Genomic DNA, 23,594 nt, shown 5'->3' with positions numbered 1-23,594 from the left:
CAATTCATGTCCTACTTATGAAGAAGACCAAGACCAACAACAGCCATGTACCCTCTGTTTCTCACATTTATTGTGACCCATGCGATTTCTCTTCCTCTTCACCTTTGTGAATCTCTCGACTACAATTCTTAATGTTTGAATTCTATGGATAACTGTTATTATGAAAAATAAGAGTAGACTTGTTATTGTTGGTTGTGATCAATGTTGTTTTGTTTCATGCATTACTCTACTCAGTGCTCACCCTCACCCAGTTACATAATGATTGATGTGGATATTTTTTTTAGGAGCAAATGATTTTTAATACCCCCTCCCCAAAAAAAATAAAAAAATAAATCCTAAGACATTTTTTTTTTGGTGTGGCTAAGGGTGAATAACCACCCCAGCCAAATCCTAAGACATTACTAAAACAGGATGTAAAATTATTCTTTAATTATTGATAAATAAGTTACTTCCAAAATAAGAGTAAGGCAGGACTTAAGAGCAACAAGCCATTCTCAATTGCTTATTCAAGACTTTCATTAATAATTCCTAAATGAAGAATCAATGCTAAAAGTTACAAATGATTAACCCCTAGTGGGATATTGGTATCTAGTCATATTTAAACTGTTATTGAACAAAAAAGAAGAAGAAGAAGTTACAAATGATTATATATTTCATTAAAAAAATGAATGAGAAGAGATTCTATACTTTTTCTTATATACGGTAATTGGACGGTTATATTTTAATTGTGGGAGTTAGTATAGGTAAGATGGTAAAAAAAAAAATTGATAGGATAAGGAATTACCTATGAATAATTTTTATCTCCTTCCCTTTGTCACGAATAATTTACCTTTTGTATGATTACTAAATGAGAAATGTTTTTCTTATGTTGCATAAGATAAATTGTCTCATGCAACACATAAAAAAATAAGTGAGATTCACTTTTTCATTTCTCTTTTCTCTTTTTAGTGGATCCTATTATTTTTTTATGGATTGAATGATACAATTTATCTCGTGATTAGAAAAACATTTCTCTTATTAAATCTACTTAAACATGACCATAACGTGAATTTCCGAGCTTTCTAACCGTTCCATACATGTTCAACTTTCATCTCGGTGCTATTTGGAATTTACCCATTTCCAATGAATATTAAAGAACCAGAACCAGCTTCAAGAAAACCCCACTTGGTTTCTTTGGCCAACAACCATCTATTCTCGTCACCTGACTCAACTCTGTTCATTGATTGGTTTGTGTTGCCGCTTCTGGGTAATGTGACCAATTCTCTGAATGTTGAGTTTCTGGTTCAAGTTCACGCTTGAGGTGTTGGTTTCATAGGCACGGGAGTGGGATGCCAAATTGCCTATGCTCTAGTTTATGATCCTATTAGTCTTCATTTGTTCCATTACTGCTGCAAACCACTTGTTTTTTACCTACACAAATGAGTGCATCTATGTTGGGTCTTGTTTTAAAGGATATACTTCAGGCTGTCACTCCCTCACAAAAAGATTGGGACTTGCGCTTTGCCCTCATCGCTGATTTACGAATAGTTGTTCAATCTATGCAAAACCTGAGAGGTGACTTTGCTACAAGTTTTGTTTTGTTTTATTTATGCTCTTTCTTTCTTTTCTTTTCTTTTTTCTTTCTTTCTTTCATCTTACGATAGCTAATGTAGCTTGTTCTAGTGCAACTAAAAGGCATGGTTTTTGTATGTGGTGCACCAAGATGCATGACAGTGGCTAGCTGTGTTCATCTAAATGCTTTTGTTAGCATTGGTTATTCTCAAACTTATTATTCAATATACAAGATTCATTTAAGTTACTTCGCTGAATCTCACTGCTATGTACCAGCACCAGGGGCTGACTTGTGCCCATATAGAGGGGGGAGGGCAGGCCTCCCAAATTTTATAAACCCTCTACGCTTTATGTATAATTGGACCCTTCTACAAGTTTAGTTTTTTCATAAATTCCCTTAGTCAATTATTTTTTAACCACTTTAGGAATTTAGTTCCGGCTCTGCCGCACCTGTGTGCCAAGTAGAACTTGGTTGCTGTGGTTGTCTTCTGTTGTAAATAATAGTTTAGAATAGTACTATAGAAGTCCCACATCATGTATATCTCTTTGTATTTTCTTTCTTTTGAGTTATATAATAGTCTCTCCGCTGTGTAGTTGAGACACACGGATTACTTATAAATCTCCTTGTTCTTGATATTCAACATGGTATCTAGAGCCTAACAAGATCCGCATCTTTCCGGTAGATCCACTGTCTACCGAGTAAAAATCTTCCCGGAAACTGTCACCATCGTCAGTTTCCAGCCACCGTCTGCCACCACCGTCCTCCACCGGAAAAGTTTTCTGGCGATCGTTTTGATCAAAAAGTACATCAACGGACTCAGAAGAAGCCGATCTACCCAACGCCGCAAGACCCACCGTCATCAGAGGTTGCCAGCGTTGTGGACCACCGTTTGACCACCGTTGACCGCCACCACCGATCACTTTTCAGGCACTTTTTCCGGCGAGCCACCCACAGTTAGGATCACCGTCACAAGGAGGTGGTTCTTTCCGTCCAAGGCCCGCTCCTAAATTCCGACTGAAGCACCCTCACGTGCGTGAAACATACGCTCGGCTTCCACCGTTAGGATCACCCTTTCCTTCCGTGTTCAGATCGATCCTTACCTTGTGGTTTCGAGTCCGTTGCGGCCCTTCCGAAGAATTTCTCCTCTTTCTATTACTGTTCACGATTCAACGAATTGTTCTTGATCCATGGCTGATTCTAGCTCATTTATCCTTCCTCAAGATATTTCTCGGCTCACGATCACTAGTTCCATTGCTACTGTTGTGCATACAGGTAATAGCGTTGCTGGTTTCACTCAAAGTTCATCATTTGGTAATTGGGTTCTTGATTCTGGTGCCTCTGATCATATTTCTGGTAATAAATCTTTGTTTTCCTCTCTTTCTACCTCTGGTTATTTTCCTGCTGTCACTATGGCTAATGGTTCCCAGGCTCAGTCTCATGGGATTGGAACAGTACATCTCTTTCCCTCCATTACTATTGATAATGTGCTCTATGTCCCTGGTTCACCCTTTAATCTCCTTTCCATTAGCCGTTTAATACGTTCTCTTGATTGTCTCATTTCTTTTACCAAAAATTCTGTTGTTTTACAGGATCGAAATTCGGGGAGAACAATTGGCAGCGGATTTGAGTCCAATGGCCTTTACCTGCTCTCCAATTCCTCTCATGCTTATTCTGTATTAGATTCTCCACTCACTATTCACGCTCAGTTGGGTCATCCTAGTCTTACAAAGCTCCAGAAGATGGTGCCACGTTTGTCCAAGTTGTCTACTTTGCAATGTGAATCATGTCAATTAGGGAAACATACTCGCAGTTCTTTTCCTAATAGAGTCAATCGTCATGCCTCCTCTCCTTTTAGTTTGGTTCACTCTGATGTTTGGGGACCCAGTCGTACTGAATCAACTCGGGGTTATAGATATTTTGTTACCTTTATTGACGATTATTCTCGAAACACTTGGTTATTTTTACTGAAAAGCCGCTCTGAGTTGTTCTCCATATTTCAGAAGTTTTATCATGAAATTCTTATTCAATTTGGTATTCCTATCCGCACTTTTCGTAGTGATAATGCTCGTGAGTATCTGTCTCAACCATTTCAATCATTCATGGCATCTCACGGCATTCTTCACCACACATCATGTGCACCCCCCAACAAAACGGGGTTGCTGAAAGAAAAAATCGTCATCTTATTGAAACGGCTCGGACACTCTTAATTCATGGGAATGTTCCTACTAGTTTTTGGGGTGATGCTGTTCTCACCGCATGCTATCTCATTAATCGCATGCCTTCCTCTGTCCTTGGTAACCAGGTACCGTATTCTATCTTGTTTCCTCATCAGCCTTTACATTCATTACCCCTTCGTATTTTTGGTTCTACTTGTTTTGTCCATGAACTCGGTCCCAATCGTGACAAGTTGTCTGCCAAATCCCACAAATGTGTGTTCCTCGGTTACACCCAGACACAAAAAGGTTATCGGTGTTACTCTCCCAGTCTCCATCGCTCTTTTGTCTCGGCGGATGTTACTTTCTTTGAGTCTGTGCCATTTTTTGGCTCCACCTCCGTTCCCGATGACTCTGTTGATACTCAGTTACCTTTACTCTCTGTTCCAATTCAATATGTTCCGTCACCAGATTTTACACCACCACCGCTTGTACCAGATTCCACACCACCACCGCTTATTGTCACTTCTCCATATGTCCCAGCACCAGATCCTCCTCTCCAGGTTTATCATCGTCGGCCACATCCACCCATACCCTAAGACATTGATGAGGTTCCTATGGACTCAGATCTGCCGTCATCAACTCCTGCGGTTTCGGTCCCGCCCTCTGAAATTAACCTACCCATTGCTCTCCGAAAAGGTACTCGTAATATTCGTCCTCCACCCAGGTATTCAATAAATATGAGTTATCATCGCCTTTTTCCATCACTTTTTGCTTGTCTTTCTTCTTTGTCTTCTGTATCTGTTCCTAAGACTACAGGTGAGGCATTATCCCATCTCAGATGGCGACAGGCTATGATTGACGAGATGTGTGCACTTCATGGCAGTGGTACTTGGGATCTGGTTCCTCTTCCCACTGGAAAATCTGTTGTTGGATGTAGATGGATATTTACTGTCAAGGTTGGTCCTGATGGACAAGTGGATCGTCTCAAAGCACGTTTGGTGGCCAAGGGATATACTCCGGTGTTTGGTGAAGATTATGGAGATACATTTTTCCCTGTGGCAAAAATGGCGTCTGTTCGCATCTTTATTACTATGGCTGCTATTCGTCTCCACGAGCTTGGTTTGAGAGGTTTAGCACCATTGTCCAGCAGTTTGGTATGACTCGGAGTGCAGCTGATCACTCAGTCTTTTATCGCCACTCAGACTCTGGATCTATTTATTTGTTGGTATATGTTGATGACATTGTCGTTACAGGTGATGACCATCAAGGCATTACTCAGTTAAAACAACATCTCAGTCATCATTTTCAGACAAAGGATCTTGGAAGACTACGATATTTCTTGGGAATTGAAGTGGCTCAATCCAAGGATGGTATTGTGATATCCCAGAGGAAATATGCTATGGACATTCTAGAGGAGACAACTTTGTTGAATGCTAAGCCCGTCGATGCCCCCATGGATCCAAATGTCAAGCTTATGCCAAATCAGGGGGAGCTATTTTCAGATTCAGAAAGGTATAGAAGATTGGTTGGGAAGCTGAACTATCTTACAGTTACTCGACCAGACATCTCATTTGCAGTCAGTGTAGTAAGTCAGTTCTTGAATTCTCCTTGTGAAGATCATTGGAATGCTGTGATCCGTATCCTCAAGTACATCAAGAATGCTCCAGGTAAAGGTCTCCTCTATACAAACAAAGGTCATACCAGAGTTGAAGGATACTCAGATGCTGATTGGGCAGGTTCCCCCAGTGATAGAAGATCCACATCTGGGTATTGTGTATTCCTTGGAGGTAACTTGGTTTCTTGGAAAAGCAAGAAACAAAGTGTAGTTGCCAGATCAAGTGCTGAAGCAGAATATCGCTCCATGGCCACAACCACCTGTGAACTTATCTGGTTAAAACAATTATTGAAGGAACTCAAATTTGGAGACATTGGCACAACATCTCTCATTTGCGATAATCAAGCTACTTTACATATTGCTTCCAATCCAGTGTTTCATGAAAGGACCAAGAACATTGAGATAGACTGTCACTTTGTTAGAGAAAAAGTCCTCTCTGGAGATATAGTCACTAGTTTTGTTAACTCAACTGATCAATTAGCTGATGTTTTCACTAAGTCTTTGAGAGGGCCTAGGATAGATCACTTATGTAACAAGCTTGGTGCATATGATTTATATGCTCCAGCTTGAGGGGGAGTGTTGTAAATAATAGTTTAGAATAGTAGTATAGAAGTCCCACATCATGTATATCTCTTTGTATTTTCTTTCTTTTGAGTTATATAATAGTCTCTCCGCTGTGTAGTTGAGACACACAGATTACTTATAAATCTCCTTGTTCTTGATATTCAACATCTTCATTATGAGGAAAGGTTTTTGACATACAATTTGTTAAGAGTCGTTTGTCCTAGATAATTATTCTTTTTTTCATCAAAAAGATTAGCAAAGTCCTTCTGGTTCTTGGAGATTTTTCATGGTTGAAAATTTAGATTGCTTTCAACATATCTTCCGTCTTTATTATTTTTGTTTCTAATCTTTTCTAGTACTGTAGTGTTTTTTTTTTTTTTCTTCCTGTCTTCCAATGAAAGGAACAACAATATATGCCAGATTTTTGGTTCAAGCTTCACATCTGCCTGGGGGATTTTCCAGTAAATAATAATCAATATGAATTTTATCATATTTTACATAACAAATTTTTTAAGCTTTTCATTCTTACTGTTATACCTTGAATACTCAAAATATATTTTCAGGCGACTTACCATGAAGTTTTCCAATCTTAAGAAAGTCAGTTTCTGATGTGGCTAGGGCTCTTGTATCTTATAGAAATGAGAAAACGTTTATTTCCATCAGTTATGAAATTCAAGTATTTATAGTGGTACTTTTACTCCATTTTTGGAACAGGAGCAACTGTTGAGCCATTTGGATCGTTTGTGTCCAATCTCTTCACACCATGGAGTGACTTGGATATTTCAATTGAGTTATCAAATGGTTCACATATTTCATCTGCTGGTAGAAAACATAAACAAATGTTATTGGGGTGTCTTTTAAGAGCTTTGAAAATGAAAGGTAACTTTCTCATACGTTGAGCTTCTGTCACTTGTTGCCAAAAATTCTTTGTTAAACATCAAGAAGATCGATTTCTCTTCTCTTTTAGTTTGATAATGTCCTTCTCTTCACCTTCACATTGCTCAAGCAATTGGTGTAAACCTTGGTTGAGTTGTTTCATCAAAACAAAAGAAGCTTATTTGAGTTAATCAAATAGCCATGTAAGAAATTCTAGCATGGGCCACAAATCGTTGTATAATCATCATGTGATTATTATGTATACTCTCCATGATTTACCAATACAACTAGGAAGTGTTACCTATTGGGCGACAATTAATCTATGTAGCACGCACTTGTGACTTTTATAGGGTACAGAATTGGTTCTACAAGTCTCCTTTCAATTGTCATTTGATTGTAATTTATGCTCTTATAGTAATGCAAGAAGGAACATTGGAATTTGCAAGTTTATTTTTTATGTCCTAGTACATTTTTGTAATAACAGAAATTTGCAGGTGGATGGACCAGCTTGCAGCTCATCTCAAATGCACGAGTTCCCATTTTAAAATTTAAAAGCAACCGACAGAGTATATCTTGTGATGTTTCAATTGATAGCCTGCAGAACCAAATGAAGTCCAAGATTTTGTTAAGGATCCACAAGATAGACAACCGCTTTCGCAGTATGGTTTTACTGGTATGTTGTTGTTGAGGAAGTATGGTTTCTGTGGGAGGCATTGCTTCTGTTTGATTTGTTCTTTCAAACCAATTGTTAAGGCATTGCTTCTGTTTGTGTAGGTTAAGGAATGGGCCAAAGCACATAAAATCAATAACTCTAAAGCTGGGACTTTCAACTCCTACGCCCTCAGTTTACTTGTAATCTTCCACTTTCAGGTACTTTTCCCTTTTTCATATCTTTTAGGGTGTGTTTGGTACAGGAGAAATTTTTTGGTGACCGGGAATCATGATTAATGGGAATTCAGTAGAAATTGAGTTTACTTGGAATCTTACGAAAGATGTGTTTGGTTCGCCAAAATATTACCGGGAATACTGGGTAAAAATTACTGATTCCATATTTGGTTTAGAACGAAATATGACTTGGAATATGAGGTTATTTTACAAAAATAACCCCAAACTATTTTTACTTTTGTAATTGATAGATTGGGTCTAGATTTTTATGTGTATTGGGGTATTTTTGTCTCAAAATTTATTGTTGTGCTTTCCCTTTACTTGGTATTCTGATTGGTATTCCGAATTACCATATTATTTTTGGTAATCTGAATAGTGACTTTTCTTTATAAATCAAATTACCGGTAATCCTTGGATATCCGGGAATCGTAATTTATTCCTTCTACCAAACGTGGTAATTACATTTACCAAAGAAGGATTACCGGTAATCCTCTCCAAAAACTTGAACCAAACACCCCCTTAATGCGTGGTGTTAATTTCTTTTCTTCTTCTTCTTCTTCTTTTTTTTTTTTTTTTTTTTTTTTTTTTTTTTTTCTTTTGAGGGAGGAGGGGTTGAGGAGGAGAGGAGAGGGAGAATAGTGCAGCCAACACTAGGAGTATATTTTGTTCACACTACTTTATTTTTTGGATGTGGATTTTGCTGAAAGTTTTCAGACAGGTCATATGCATTTTCTGTGTATTCTTTTACATCTTCCTGCTTGAACTATAACTTCAACCATTTGATAGTTCCTTCAGTCTCATAGTCTGGAAGAAAGATATATCTTTAGCTTAAAACAGTTGCACATCCACTATAACATGCTTTAATTGTTAGCTTTGTTCTCTTTGAAAATTAATAGACGAGTCTTTGTCGTTCTGATGCATGCAACTTCTCCCTTCATTTTCAGACATGTGTTCCTGCAATTTTGCCACCATTTAAAGATATATACCCTGGCAATATGGTAGATGATCTCAGAGGTACATTTCATCCTTGATTTCTGGAGCAAAGCATCATTAATTCATTATCCTCATCATTCTTCTAAGATTTTAGATTTTGAGGTGATTTTCTTATAAATTGGACCTCTTTGTAGAATGCTGAAGTATGTACCTTTTTTTTGGATGTTCAGGTTGTGTACATGCATTCAATGTTATGAATTCTGTAAATGCATACAACTATTTGCAATGTCAAGAGTTGAAGTGCTCCTCCTCCTACCTGTCTCTCTCCCCACATTACTTGTTCTCTGCCCTTTTGTGCTTTTCTTTTTCAAATGATCAAATCTATGAAGAATTGAGCCTATGCCAAAAATTTCATGGAACGTTATAGTCTGTATTATGTGATTTACATAATTTGGTGGAATGGAATTGATCTGTTTCTGGGGGTAGGCTAATATTTGTTGGAGATTTAGTGGCTTGTAGGTTTGGGGTTGACGAACAATCAACTCTGACAAGTGACAAGAGACTGGCTGATCACAGACTCATAGACAACGCGCATTTGCATCCTTTTGTTTTCTCTCTCTTTTCTTATTCTATAGGGCTTACCAAGATTCTAACTACAATAAGTGACTGGGGCAGGGTGATTGTTGAATGGATGGTGAAGGAGAGACCATGTTATATTTTTTATACCTGTTTAATCCAACATTGATCGAACAATAGTCTGTTCCCTTTTTTATTTACTATAGAACTTGCTAAATGTATATGTGGTTTTTATGCATGTTCCTCTGATCCTTTTAAAAATTGGCGGTTGAACTTAACATTATCTCGTATTTTCTTTTTTTCTTTTCAAATTCTGTGCTAGTGATATTGGAAATGCTTACAAGGTCTCTTAAGATAGGATGTGAATTAGAATTGTTAACTTGCATGTGTATAATAAAAAGGCTGATGTGGCCTTTAGAATTGTCGAGTTACCTAAACAAGACAATTTAACCTTTATCTGGGTGTAATTTATGCAGGTATTAGGGCTGACGCAGAGAAACTTATCACAGAAACATGTGATGCAAACATAAACAGGTTCTTATCAGACAAGTCCAGGCCAATTAACAGAAAATCTTTGCCTGTACTTTTTGTTGAATTTTTAAGAAAGGTAAATCATTGTTCGCTTGAATTGTGCTTTCAATTGGAGCTGGTTAACAATATTTATATGTTCGCTCCATATTACATCTTATATTTTTATTTGTTACTTGTATGAATTCGTCCATAAAGTTTGTAATTGATAGTTTTTTATAAAAAAATTAATACCATTGAGCATGTTATTGTGATCAATATTGTGTGTATTTCTATAAAGGCAAACTCATTTCATATGGGTTTGTTGTTGAGACTTACTATGGTAGTGCATTTACTCAATCTATAGGGCTGTCCAGGCATTATTTACTTAACAGTAATAATCACAGCATGTTGTATGTTCTTGCAGTTTGCTCAGATGGATTCATGGGCCTCACAGCTAGGAATTTGCCCATATACCGGTCAATGGGAACAGATAAAGAACAACATGATGTGGTTGCCCAAGACTTATGCTATATTAGTAATACTCTTCTCACTTTAAAATAATATTTTCTTTTATTTTATACTAGTATATTTTCTGCATGTTGCTGCAGGTTCAAAATCAAATTTATTATCAAATACATTAAAAGCATAGAATGTAGATCAATCCATTAGGGCATCATTAGTAGGAGTAAAGCCTACCCTTATAAAAGGAAAATATAATACTTTGGGAAGAAAGTTTAGGGTCTGTTTGATTCTATTATGATTTTTTTGTTCTTAAAACTGTTTTGTAGAATAATTATAGAAACAAGTATTTTCTATGTTTTTTTTTTCGTTTTGGAAATTAAAAACCAAAACAGAAAACAAAAACAACCCAGACATATTCTCTAAATTTGATTCTAAAATCAAAAAAAAGTTACAATTTTTTAAATTTTTTTGACAAAACAGACTTTATCAAATGATTTTTTTGTTTTGTTTTTTTGTTCTGAAAATCAAAAAATTGTTTTTCAGAATAGATTTCAAACAAGCCCTTAGTGTCTGGTTTTCTAGATAGTAATGTGTTAAGAATATCTAAAAAATTAATAATGATTGGAGATGGCAATTGAGAAGGGCACTTAGTATCTGATGGAATGACATGAACTGTGTTTCGGTCTGAAGCTTCCCATAAAGAGAGAGTGACTGAGCCAAGGCTCTAGTGTAAAATACTAGACTCTCTCATGCATATTTTCTCCTGCTCTGCTAATGATGTTTGTACCTGTACTTTGGATGGTTAGGTTGAGGATCCTTTTGAGCAGCCACAAAACACTGCAAGATGTGTCAGCACAGGACAACTTAAAAAGATATCCAAGGCATTTTTAGAGACATACGGCATAGTTACCTCAAAGAATCAGGATCAAAGTTCTCTCCTGAACTTCTTAGCATCAGCACAGGTGTCTCAACTTATCAGAACACCTTGGATTCCAAACTACAGTGATGGACAGTCTTACCCAATTCGGCCACAGATGCAGTGTGTCATGCACCTACCCCCACACCCACAGCAACGTTTTCAAAATGGCAATCAAGGAAGAAACTACAGCAATTCAACTTCAAGGGGACCTAAGCAGATATGGAGGCAAAAGATCCAATTAAGAATTGCCAGCCAGGACACACAAGGGAATATTTGATTCTTGTTGGTTTTCCATTATTGGTGAATCACATATAAGTACTAACGTAAGCATTCGCTTATGCTTAACCATTGGAATGGGGAAACCTCCCTTGAACTTTTAATTAAAAATAAAACATAAAAAATAAAAACTAAAACAGACAAACGCCATAAGTTTAGCTAGTCAAACAGGTTTTAACTGGCTATTTGACGCGCTTCTACGTGCTCAATAGCATTAAATATGAGATGTGATGACATGATTATTATGTAAATATTGTTGTTTCATTTATCAAAGGTGCCAATATGCCAATTAAGCAGCGGTGTAAACTCTTTCATCTCCAATCATCATCTTAGTGCATTAAGAGAAAACAAATAGAAAGGGAAGTATTATAGTATCCTCTCTCAACTTTGTAAATGAGTGTTGAACGATATAAAATAGATGATTTGAGGATGATTAAAAAAAGGGTTTGATGAGTGTGAAGTAACTGGATATAAGCATTTGTCCAGTCACTAAATCATAACCGTATAAAAGTGAATCAACGGTGATAAAAAAAGAAAGAGAAAAGTAAATCATAACCATTTAAAGGTGAATCAATAAATATAAAGAAATAAATAAACAAAACGACGTAGTTTAATACTGACTTGACCATACATAATAAACAATAAATCCTTAAAAATATATATATATATCCACAATTAATATTCAAGATTAATAAATGTGAGTTTATCTTTTTCTGACTTCTGAAGTGTGGCTTTTTATTTTATTTTATCAAAAGTCTATATAACATATATTCATTCGTGTTTAATGATATGGCTAGCTATGAGATTTAAACACTTGAGCTGTATTTTCTCGTAAATCTCAATTTCAATATTTGTTGGTGTGGGTCTATTTTTATATATTTGTTATGTATAGTCAATGACATATATTCACCTTTTTTTCAAGGCGGGGCTAAAGGCACATTTGCAATTCAAAATTTGAGAGGAATTGAAAAAAAAAAAAAGAAGGAAATTTCTACCAATTTATAATTTTTATAAAATAAAGACCTATTTATTTTCGATCAAAAAAGTTGATATTCAATCATTTTTTAGTAATAAAAAATAAATTAATTTAATTATTTAACCATATAACATTAATTGTTTAAAATTTTAACGAGCAGATAATTCCAGAATTCTTTGTATAATTTGTGGTCATTTATTACAATTAAAAATAAAATAAAATCTAACAAGGTAATTCCGGAGTTCTTACATTTTCTGCAATTGCAATTGCCGAGCGACAACACATCAACGCCGCCTTCGTTTCGAAAGGAATAAGGATAGCGTTCTCTCTCTCTCTCTCTCTCTCTCCATAGTACTGCTGCGGTTGAAGCCTTGAAGGCAACGGTAGTGTGGGGCTTACGTTATTCGAGCAACCTTATATATCATGGTACACTCCCTCCTATTTCTTCAACTCTCTCTTTTTACCCCCAATTTTTTTTTTTCTCTTTTTACTTAATTATATTGTTTGGCATAAGTAGATTCTGATTCTAAGCCTCTTTGCTGTTGCATTTTCTGGGTTTTCTTCAATTTTTCACATACTCATTTAGTTGACACTTGTTTAGAGTGACATGTTACATATAACAACCGAAGTGAACATGTGGAGAGATACGGGCCGGCAAAGTTTGTTTTTTTGTGATTAAATTTCGTTCCTTTTTTTTTCTAGTTTATTGTTTAATTTGTGCCAAACTCCGATGTTGAAGTGCCCTTGAACATTGCTTCTTGTTTTTCAAGTTTGAAACCCTGAATTTGTGTTGATATTGTTTGGAAGGTCGTCTGTGTATGGTTTTAATTGGAGAGCTAACGTTAGTGGATGCTTTTTGAGATGGATGTCAGCCATTTTAGAAGTGAGTTCTTGCCAAGAACCCTGAACCCATCTTCAGCTTACCTCCAATTTTCTTCTCTTAGACATTTCCACAAGTCTCCAAACCTAAAATTCCAATCACAGAAACGCTTTAAAATTGTCTCATTCTCCCAAAGCCCTAAACCATTTAGTAAACTCCCAAGCTGTGACCACAATCCAGCATACACTCCCCATGATAATGGTTGCACAAGAGACCTCCGGTCTTATGCAGGTCGAAGCAAGAAGTCCGGTGGTAGCTCCTCGTCTGGTGGTCGAATTGAAGGCAATGCTGAGTTCAGAAGAAGGTTGAGGCACAATGCCAGGCAAAAAAGCAAGAAATATGCTGAGTCTCTATTCTACAGGCTGAAAAACCCAAGGGGAGGAGGGAATTATCCCAATAACTTCTCTGAGGATGAGCTAGAAACAATTGGTCTTGGGTATGATCGAATGGTCCGGTTCATGGAGAAGGATGATCCAAATTTACGTCACCCGTATGATTGGTATAAATATGGTCAGTATGGACCTTTCTCTTGGCGTGGAGTTGTTGTTGGTGAGCCAATTCGCGGTCGGTTTACTGATGAGTGTGTGACAATAATCAAAGAAGTGAAGGATCATGAGGAGTGGGAGGAGATTGAGCAATCTGAAATGGCTGCAGATTTTGGGGAAAAAGTGAAGCAGCTTGATCAAAGTAAATTAAGGTATTTTTGGGTATTCGTAAGGCACCCAAGGTGGAGAATTTCAGAGCTTCCTTGGCAGCAGTGGACATTAGTTAGTGAAGTAGTACTTGAAGCTGGTAAGCAGAGATTAGATAAATGGAGCTTGATGGGTAGACTTGGGAACAAGGCAAGGTCATTGGTAGTGAAATGTGCAGCATGGATGAGACCTGATATTATATATGTGAAGCGGCCAGTGTTCCAGTGTAGGTTCGAACCACAGGATAACTTTTTTAAGGCAATAATTCCATTTCTTGATCCTAGCACAGAAGAGGATTTCCTTTTTGAGTTACAAAACGATGATGGTACTGTTGAGCTGTGTACTTATTTTGGTGGGTTGTGTAAGATTGTGAAGGTGAATCAAAAGTCATTTGTTGATGATGTAGTCAATGCATATCAGAAATTGAGTGACGAGAAAAAGTCAAAATGTTTGGAGTTTCTGTTGACCAATCATCCAGTACAATTGTTACATCCATATACTAAAGAATGGAAGGCTAAGTTGGAAGAGATGGAGCTGGGTTGTGATGCTCCTGATGAAGATGATGATGCTAATGTTGGTGATCCCGATGAAACTGAGATTCTAGATTGGATTGAGGATGAAGGTGATAATGATTCTGGCATTACTGATGACGAGGAGGATGAGGAGGAGGAGCTGGTCGATAGTGATGATGACGACGAAGACCAAGATCTAGATTTGGACATGGAAGAGAGTGAAGATGGTAAATTTCATGCCATGGAAGACGATACACTTATGGAAGAGGAAGAGAAGGACTGGGGGAAGGAGTTTGAAAATGCAACAAGTAGTGCAGAAGCAATGGAAAATTATGTAAAAAGGAGTGTTGAGTTCAATTCGAAGTTATATAAGAAGCAATTGATGACAATGGAAGCAAAGGAAGAAACAGCACATTCAGTAGATGGAGATGAAACTGCCTTGAGAGGGAAGAGAGCCAAGGTTAGTCCAGAAGAGTGGAAGTATGTGGGTAGAGGTCCATGGAGAAAAAGGATTAAGAAGAGCAAACTTCCTCCAGAGCTATTTTTGCGAGCAGCTGTTAGACCCTTCACTTACAGAAATCTTGTCAAAGAGATTGTTTTAACTAGGCATGCAATTTTGGATGGTGATATTGGTAGGAAAGTTTAACATGGTGGAGGCTATAGTTGTGTAGGAGTCATGTTGATAAGTCTTCATATGGTTCCGCGGTATTCAGTTCCCATCATATTGTCAGACTAAGTTGAGAAAATAGAATAGACTTAAATATTTTGGTGACTTGGTCTTTTTCCCTTTTTCTTTTATGCTTACCTAGTTGCTGAAAAAGATTAAGTATACTTAGTCTACGACATCAATTTCGGATTGCTTGACACTATTTGGCGGTGATGTTCTTTAAATTATAAGAGCAATTTCCTCTATATATGTTACTCTTCAATTCTGTGTGTCTCTGGTAATTGTAACTGACGATAATTGAATAGTGATATTTGTGTACGAAGTTTTGTGGTCATCCTAAATTTCTGCTCTGGGTGGCCCTCATCAGTCATGGTTACTTGCAATTTGCAAAGTTTAGGAAACGCTGGGTGGAAGGTTTTACGTCTTGTTTGTCCGTGCTTTTTAAGAAAGAAAAAAATGTATTTTTAATTTTAAAAACTTTTTTATTTTTATTTTGTTTTAATAACTGGATGAAAGTTTTGAAAAAGAGTAGAAATTTAAAAGAAAGTTATTTCCATGCTTTTCTCAGAAGTTGAAAACAGTATTTTTTTTAAAAAATATAAAAATAAAAAACTCATTTCAATACAATTTTTTTTTGTCTTTTTAAATAAATTCTCTGTCATTTCAAGTATAGACGAAATATATCACATCTAATGATCTAAAGCGTTAGTATAAGATGAACTCGAGAGAAAGAATAAATTGAGTTTAACAAATTTAAATAAATTTCAGGAAAAACATATTTTGATGTAAAATCCCATTCTTAACACGGAAAAAAAAAACATTATTGCAATTGGATCATTGGATGGATGCCTCTAATATCATAATAAAAGCCCATTAATATAGATTCAAGTTTCTTAATAATTGGCTCAACTCTAAGCCCTAAATTAGCACAATTCAACCAACGAGTAAAACTTCAAGAGTTTACCGAAAAAAATAAAATAAAATTCAATAACTTTGTCAAACCTTGGTTGGCAAATCTTTAAAACTTACGTAGAAGGACAATGTTCATTTTTTCTTTCTCTTGATTTATCATCATCATCATCATCATCATCATTGTTCGATTTGGGTGAATCGTGAATGTAAACTCAAGGTATGTTAATTGTATTGTATATAGGATTGATACGCTCATGGATATTTATGAAAGAAATTCCATATGGATATATTGATCACTCTGCATTTGTATACACGACGATAGCCAAGACGTCAAGATGTTATTTGGGGATAACCTAAGACGTGGTATGTATGCAATGTTAGAAATAAAGTAGGTTCAAAATGTATACCTGAAATTTTTAACCTTTATTTATAGCACTTACCTCTTTGCCTTAGGCCTTGAGTACCTCCAGATTCTTAGCTATTCTAATTTTGTTGTTGAGATTGAGAGCTGATCTATTAATTCCCTAATGATCAGCTTGTTGTTGTTAGCTTTTCTGATTTGGTTGTTGAGATAGGGAACTTATCCCTTAATTCCCTAATGAATAACTTATTGAGATACCCTTGGGTGGTGTTTGGTATAAGGGTATCACAAGGATTACTGGTAAATCTTCTTTGGTAAACGTCAATTACCATGTTTGGTAGAAGTATCAAAAATTAATTCCTGGGTATCTAGACTTTACCGGTAAAGCATTTTACAAAGAAAAGTTACTGTTGGGATTATCAAAAATTAGGCGGTTTTCATGATTACTGAGGGAAGGAAAAGCATATAACATATTTTTGAGACAATAATACCCCTCCTGCACACCGTTTCTGACAGTTTCATACATAATAAAATTGGCCTTTCTGTTTGCTACAGTCCACTTGAACAAGTTGTTATCATGTCTTCGGTCTTTGTTTTGCTACAGTCCACCTTAATCTTGCTCGTGAGACCAGTGTTTAAAAACCCGGCCCGACCATTGACCCGGCCGAGGTCAGGGGGCACGGGTTCAATCGGAGGGTCACGAGGTCACTATGCTGACCCAGTTTTATATATTAAAAAAATATAAATATATATATCCTATACGAAAATATTAAAAAACAAATCAATAATCATCAAAGATTCAAAAGATACTTAACATAATTCACCAATTATAACCGATATTACACAACTTAATTAAAGTATCAAGATACCAAAGTACAAAACTCATAGTCTAATGATACCAAAGTATCAAGAGACCAGAAGTCTAGGTCGCTGGGAGAGAAGAGAACGATTAGATTTAGGTTTGTAAACATTTTTATTTTATTTTTTTAAATAAAACGACGTTGTTTCATTGAAATTTCTTAAAAAAAAACACGCAGTGAGCCCCTGACCCGGGAGTCACTGAAACCCGGCTGAGTTTTGGGAGTCGATGTGCATATATGGTCCAACTTGTGACCCCAACCCTCAGAAGGGAGGGGTCAGGTTGACCCTGGAGGCGGGGTGGGGTTTTAAAACACTGCGTGAGACTTGTCGTGAGACCAGATGCAACACATGAAGAGGTGGGAGAGATGTTGAACAAAACCTGATGTTCATCGACAGATACTTCTTTCAACGGGTGTGGAGGTACGTGTATCAATTAGAAAAGTAAAAATAGTCGTTAGGATTATTTCTGTAAAATAACTTGAGATTCTAAGTCATATTTCCTCCTAAATCAAACATGGAATCAATAACTTTTACCCAATATTCCTGGTAAAATTTTGGCGAACCAAACATCTTTTTCTTAACATTCCGAGTAAACTCAATTTCTATTCTATTCTATTCTCAGTAATCGTGATTTTTTATTACCAAAAAATTTCTCTGGTACCAAACACCCCATCTTTTGCGACATCCAGTCCATAAGAATTATTATTATTTATTTCACTTGATCTCTTGTTTCATTTTTTTTTTTTTATATTTTTATATCTTTTTGATCGGTTAGATTTGTCTCTTCTTCTTTTTTTTTCTTTTTTTTTCGAATTATTTGTTTATCTTTGCTCATCTCTTATCTTCAATTTAAATTTTTTATCTCTCGTCCCGCACCAAAAAATCACTTTATATAATAGGGTTGTTTTCCCATTCATTTGTTATTCTTCATCAGGCTTTTATAGAGAGAAATTAATCGTAAGAAAGCAAGTAAAAACCCTAAGGTAGCAATGGGCAGCAGTTCCAGAACCCCGGTGCTGCGTTTCACGGATGAGGATCGCAAAGGCCATAACGACCCTCTGGTAGTTTCTGGCATAGTCGCTAACACTGAAGTCTCAGGGATGTTTGTCGGGATGGGTTGCGGTGCGGACATCATATTCCTGAATTTCTTGAAGACGCTGGGCTTCACTGAGAAAGATCTCACCCCCGTTCAAGGTGTGCTGATGGATTTTGCTTCTAATAGGACAACTCCCTTGGGATCCATACAACTGCTCCTCACATTGGGGAAGAAGCCATCCTCTTTCAAATCCATCAATGTCAAATTTTTAGTGGTAGATTCTCCTAATCCAACCTTCAACATCATCTTGGGACGCCCTTCCATCCTAGCATTTGGAGCAGAGGTATCCACCATTCATCAGTGTCTGAAGTTTGTGGGGCCGAATAATGAGGTGGTCACGGTTAGGGGTGATAAGATCACTGAGAATCTCGAAGGACACGTTTTCACTTTAACATGGCAGAGTGAGGAATAATTTATTAAAAGAATTTTGGGTAGTTCTCTCTAGTAAATGTAAGGTTGCTTTCTTGGAGAGTGTTGGTATATTCCTTCGTTTTAGTTCTGTGTTTTAGCTTTCCCTAAACACCTTTCAGGTTATCTGTAAATTTTCCTTTGCAGTCTTTAATGAGTATGCAGACTTATTTCCTCTATGTTTTCAATATGAGTATTTGCCTACTGTTGGTGCCTTCTGGTATGGAATAGAGATATATATAATATATACAACACCATCTGCATATGTTCTATTTAATTTCTATGTAATTTGTTTCTTCAGCTGTCAATGTCTGGTCAATACCGCTCTAACTGCTTTATACACCCTGCAGATTTTGGATCATTACTCATCAGGATATAATTCTACTTCTTTCAATGCACTCAATGATCCAAAAACACAACACGATTCTCGTAGCACAACTTATAATAGAATTGCAGCTTTATAAGACCTAATTATAAAAAACATATATCCAAACAAAAAAATATTAAGGCACTGTGAATATGATTTGAGAAAAACGAAAATTAGGTTTTTTTTTGTAAATGTTTTTTTTATTAAACTTTTAGTTTTAAATAAAAATGGTCAAAACGGTAAAAACGTCCGTTTTTATCGTTTTTACGCGGCGTTTCTACCAGTGACAGTTTTTACTTGAGTTTTAACACGCACCACTCTAGTAAAAAACGTAACTAGTTTTTGACAACAATGGTGGTGTATCTAGGTTCTATTAATCTATTCTGCGATTTCCACAACCCGTTATAGCATTATAGCGTTTTTCAGGATTGGCCACAACAGACCGCAATCGGCTTTTAACTAGTATGATTGTGCTTGCTTTTGCTCCACACGCATACACAGTGTTTCTTCCACCTAGGTAGAGAATGAAATATGTATGGGGCTAACAATGACACTAGATGGATGGTATAGAATTATTGGGAGAGCAATTAGTAACAATTACAGTCGATGGTACTTGTAATTTGCAAAGTTTACGGAACGCTGGTAAATTGGTAATTGTAACTGACGATAATTGCATAGTGATATTTGTGGACATCCTAAATTTCTGCTCTAGTTGACCCTCATCAGTCATGGTAACTTGCAATTTGCAAAGTTTACGAAACGCTGGGTGAAAGGTTTTACGTCTTGTTTGTCCGTGTTTTTTAAGAAAAAAAAAATGTATTTTTAATTTAAAAAGCATTTATAGAATTTTTTTTTTTAATAACTGGATGAAAGTTTTGAAAAAGAGCAGAAACGTAAAAGATAGTTATTTCTAGAGTTATGCAAAATAATCAAAAGATTGAATCGAACCATGAACCAAACCAAACCACTCTTAAAATAATCGATTTTTAAAAATCAGTTCATGAACCGAATCGGTTTTTAAAGAATCAGTTCATGAACCAAACCGGTTTTAGAACCAGTTTAAGAACCGAATCATTTTGAACCGAATCGAACCATTTTTAAACCGAATCGATCCGTTTTCAAATCGAACTAAATTAATTTTTATAACTTTATTTTTGAATTTTTTCTTTTCTTTTTAAAAGAGGATCGACTCGAACCAATTCCGAACCGAATCAAATCACTTTCGAACCGAATGAGTTTTGAACTGAACCGAACCACTTTCGAACCGAACCATTTAAACCAATTCGGTTTGGTTCGACCCATGAACATCCCTAACTTTTCTTAGAAGTTGAAAACAGTATTTTTCTAAAAAAATATAAAAATAAAAAGCTCATTTCAATACAACTTTTTTTTGTCTTTTTAAATAAATTCTCTGTATTCTTTTAAAAAATTAAATAAATTTAAAGCGTTAGCATAAGATCAACTCAAGAGAGAGAATAAATTGAGTTTAATAAATTTAAATAAATTTCAGGAAAACAGATTTTAATGTAAAAAGTCCCTTTCTTAATATTAAAAAAAAAATGTATTGCAATTGGATGGATGCCTGTAATATCACAATAAAAGCCCATAAATATAGATTCATGTTTCTTAATAATTGGCTCAACTCTAAGTCCTAAATTAACACAATTCAACCAACAAGGAAAATTAAAAGAACTTTGTCGAACTAGTGAATATAAAGAATTTCTTTAGTCAACGGAGATAAGTTATCTTTAGTGAGTACAAAATAATATTATTTTGGGACGAAAATCAAAATATTTTTATAATTATAATATATTGCAATGTTATATTAGTCTTTATAATTATAATTTTTTAATCTTATAACTCCAAAACGACGTCATTTTGAGTTCACTAGAAAAATCATCTTTAAAACTTACTTAGAAAGATAATGTTCAATTTTTTCCCCAAGGTAATCAAATGCGAGACCTTGCCTAAGATTGGAAGAGGGTAACAGGATCGTACATCGAAGTTATTTCTCCTTTATTTTTCTTTTATATTTTCAATTTGGTTTAATGCTTTTCCAAACTTCTCAGCTATGCCTAATTTTAAGGCTTAAGATTATTCACTTAAGATGGATAAGGCCCAGGTTTTGTAAATTCAATTTGTGTCATCACTTTCAAAGTCCATGGCACAATAATTTAAAAGAACCCAATTCGAAATTAGGCTGGCCCATTTGCTGCCCCTCAACATCAAATAACCCTACGTCACTTTTGTTACACAATCTCAACTTTCAACGCCGCCACTACATCTTGCATCATTTGAAGTTTCTGCTATGTTTTTCTCGCTTTTGATTTATTCATGTGGGTGGAATTTTTCAATAACTCATCTTCTTCTTCATCCATAGAACTGTTTCTCACTTTTGGGAAGAAGCCACCCTCCAAATACGTCAATGTCAAATCCATAATAAAACTGATCACCCCTCATTGTAACTACCTCATTATTTTCTCCCACAAACTTCATACACACAGGTGAACGGTGGATTTCACTGCTCCAAATGCTACATAGAAGAGCGTCTAAAATGACATTAGGTTGGGTTAGGAGAACTACCCGTCAATGTCATCCTAGGACGCCTTCTATCCTAGCGATTGGGCTCACTAAGCATCCGATGGACACGTGTCCACTGTAACATAGCTGAGTGGGATGCTACGGATGTAATTGCTGGGCAGTTAGTATCTATAGAGTATTTGGGATTTTTCTAGTATACACCCGGCCCATATTGTTTTGGGTGCACTTTTTCTATTTAAGGTAAAAAAAATTTCCATTTAAGTCCCTCTCTTTTTCTTAAATTCCATCTGAGTCCTATTTTCTTTCCATTTTAAACTAAGGACTATAAAGTCCTGGACCACATTAAATGTCCTCGGGTATTTGTTATTTAGAATTTGCATGTCATGTCATGTGAGAGTGCATTAAGTATAATTTCTCCAGGTTCATTGATCATATGTTATATAATCTAACCTTTATCATATTTTTTTGAGTTGCTAAAACGTGGAAAAATAGAGTAAACATATGAATGATGTGATGTCGGCACAATATTAATGTACCAAATCATGTAAGGTATACTGCATGAGATATGTTTCTGCATATTTTCTTTGCCACTGATAAAGCATAACTTTTCGGAAATTTCGTAAAATGTGCATGAAGGAAAACAAAGGAGGTCTTCCAATAATAGAATTCAAGAGGGATTTTTAAGTTCCTTAATTTTAAGATGGCAGTTGTGTGTATATCTGTTTGTTTGTTTGAATGGTTCAAGAAATTATTTGTCAATTTCATATCCTATGATTGAATGGGGTTCATTTCAAAATCAAGTTTGTAATTCATATATAATTAGATAACCGAGAATTATTTCATTACCTGCAGATTTGAAAGAGTTTTCTGTTAAATGGGATAGACATTTTGAAAAGCTTGTTCTTTCGTTTGAAGGATGGTTATTGCTTGACAAAAAACTTCAAGATGGTTGTCTTTAAAGAAATTTAAGAAACAATAATTAAAATTGCTAAAATGATATTAAGATGTATACTCCAGCCTCAAACATTGAGATGGTTAATTAGAACTTATATTTATATTCTACTCTTCATTATTCATCATATTGATTTTTATCACTAATTTTTTTTTAAAAATTAAATAATATTATTTTACATGATCATTATACTCCGTTCCAAGTCACTCAATTACTAATTACTCCATTTCATCCTCTTGAAAACAACTGGACATAACTGGAGGTTCCTTATTGCTCCTTTTTACCTTTCAAATTAGCGGGCTTATCCAAAAGCGACGCCGTTTTAATTGGGCACATCCGCATTGATACTGCAGTTAACGGGCTCCTTTACTTTCGGTCCCAAACCCATCCAATGAGGCCCAATCACTGTCTTCCGGATCTACACATGGTTATCGTCGTCTCTGTTTATATAATTGGGATTTATTATTCTTATGCTGCATAAAATATAATCTATTTCCTACACACACAAATTCAAGATGGGTCTCACTTTACTTTTTCTCTCTCTTCCCCTAAAAATGGACCCCACCTATACCAATGAGTGTGTAGAAGATAACTCTTATCTTCTACTACATAAGAAAACTATTACCCTATATAATTTGATAAATATATTTTCTTATTTTAACTTTTATGATATAATTAGTGTTCAAAATATTCGGTATTCAAGTACTGCCCCCCCCCCCCCCCTCGGCCCTCAGTTATTTCTGTCGGTAAGAAGGATGTTTTTTTTTTTTTTTTTAATATTTCAATTAGTTTATCGATTCGCAATTAATCTGATTCAAAGTGGGATATCAGGATTAAAGCTTTAAACTCTTCTTAAAGATGATGGTACTAAAGATGATCGAATATATATTTTTATCCTACCTATCTAATTTCTTAACGCCAACTGAACTATCATTATTTGATAATTTGGTAAGAGGGATGTTTCTTTTGATTCCATTTGGCTTTAAGTTTTGTTTTCCCCGAATATCATTCATTGAACATTGTAAAATTTAGTTAAAGCGGTTAT

At 35.7% G+C, this 23,594-nt stretch overlaps 2 protein-coding genes across 3 annotated transcripts; both read left to right on the top strand.

Moving 5' to 3' along the window:
- Window positions 1-1,418: 1,418 nt before the first annotated feature.
- LOC133289537 (protein HESO1-like) lies at window positions 1,419-11,325 on the top strand. The gene is made up of 8 exons (XM_061487506.1): window positions 1,419-1,554; window positions 6,602-6,766; window positions 7,258-7,436; window positions 7,538-7,633; window positions 8,593-8,662; window positions 9,634-9,764; window positions 10,092-10,202; window positions 10,936-11,325. Exons 1-8 carry the CDS (start codon window positions 1,419-1,421, stop codon window positions 11,323-11,325), a joined length of 1,278 nt encoding a protein of 425 aa, XP_061343490.1.
- Window positions 11,326-12,569: 1,244 nt separating this feature from the next.
- LOC133289585 (uncharacterized) lies at window positions 12,570-18,895 on the top strand. 2 transcript variants are annotated; one of them, XR_009748502.1, is made up of 2 exons: window positions 12,570-12,726; window positions 18,120-18,895. XR_009748502.1 is itself a non-coding variant. In XM_061487564.1 (2 exons), exon 2 carries the CDS (start codon window positions 13,150-13,152, stop codon window positions 15,028-15,030), a length of 1,881 nt encoding a protein of 626 aa, XP_061343548.1. In that variant the 5' UTR covers window positions 12,570-12,726; window positions 13,108-13,149; the 3' UTR covers window positions 15,031-15,361. The 2 variants fall into 2 exon arrangements, 1 of the variants encoding a protein (XP_061343548.1); XM_061487564.1 differs by lacking the exon at window positions 18,120-18,895 and adding an exon at window positions 13,108-15,361.
- The last annotated feature ends 4,699 nt before the right edge of the window (window positions 18,896-23,594 follow it).

Source organism: Gastrolobium bilobum, unplaced genomic scaffold (genome assembly GCF_033153095.1).
Source record: "Gastrolobium bilobum isolate Gb01-03AN ecotype WA unplaced genomic scaffold, APGP_CSIRO_Gbil_v1 utg937, whole genome shotgun sequence".
In the NCBI taxonomy this organism is placed as follows: domain Eukaryota; kingdom Viridiplantae; phylum Streptophyta; class Magnoliopsida; order Fabales; family Fabaceae; genus Gastrolobium; species Gastrolobium bilobum.
This window is presented reverse-complemented; position numbering and strand designations above follow the sequence as displayed.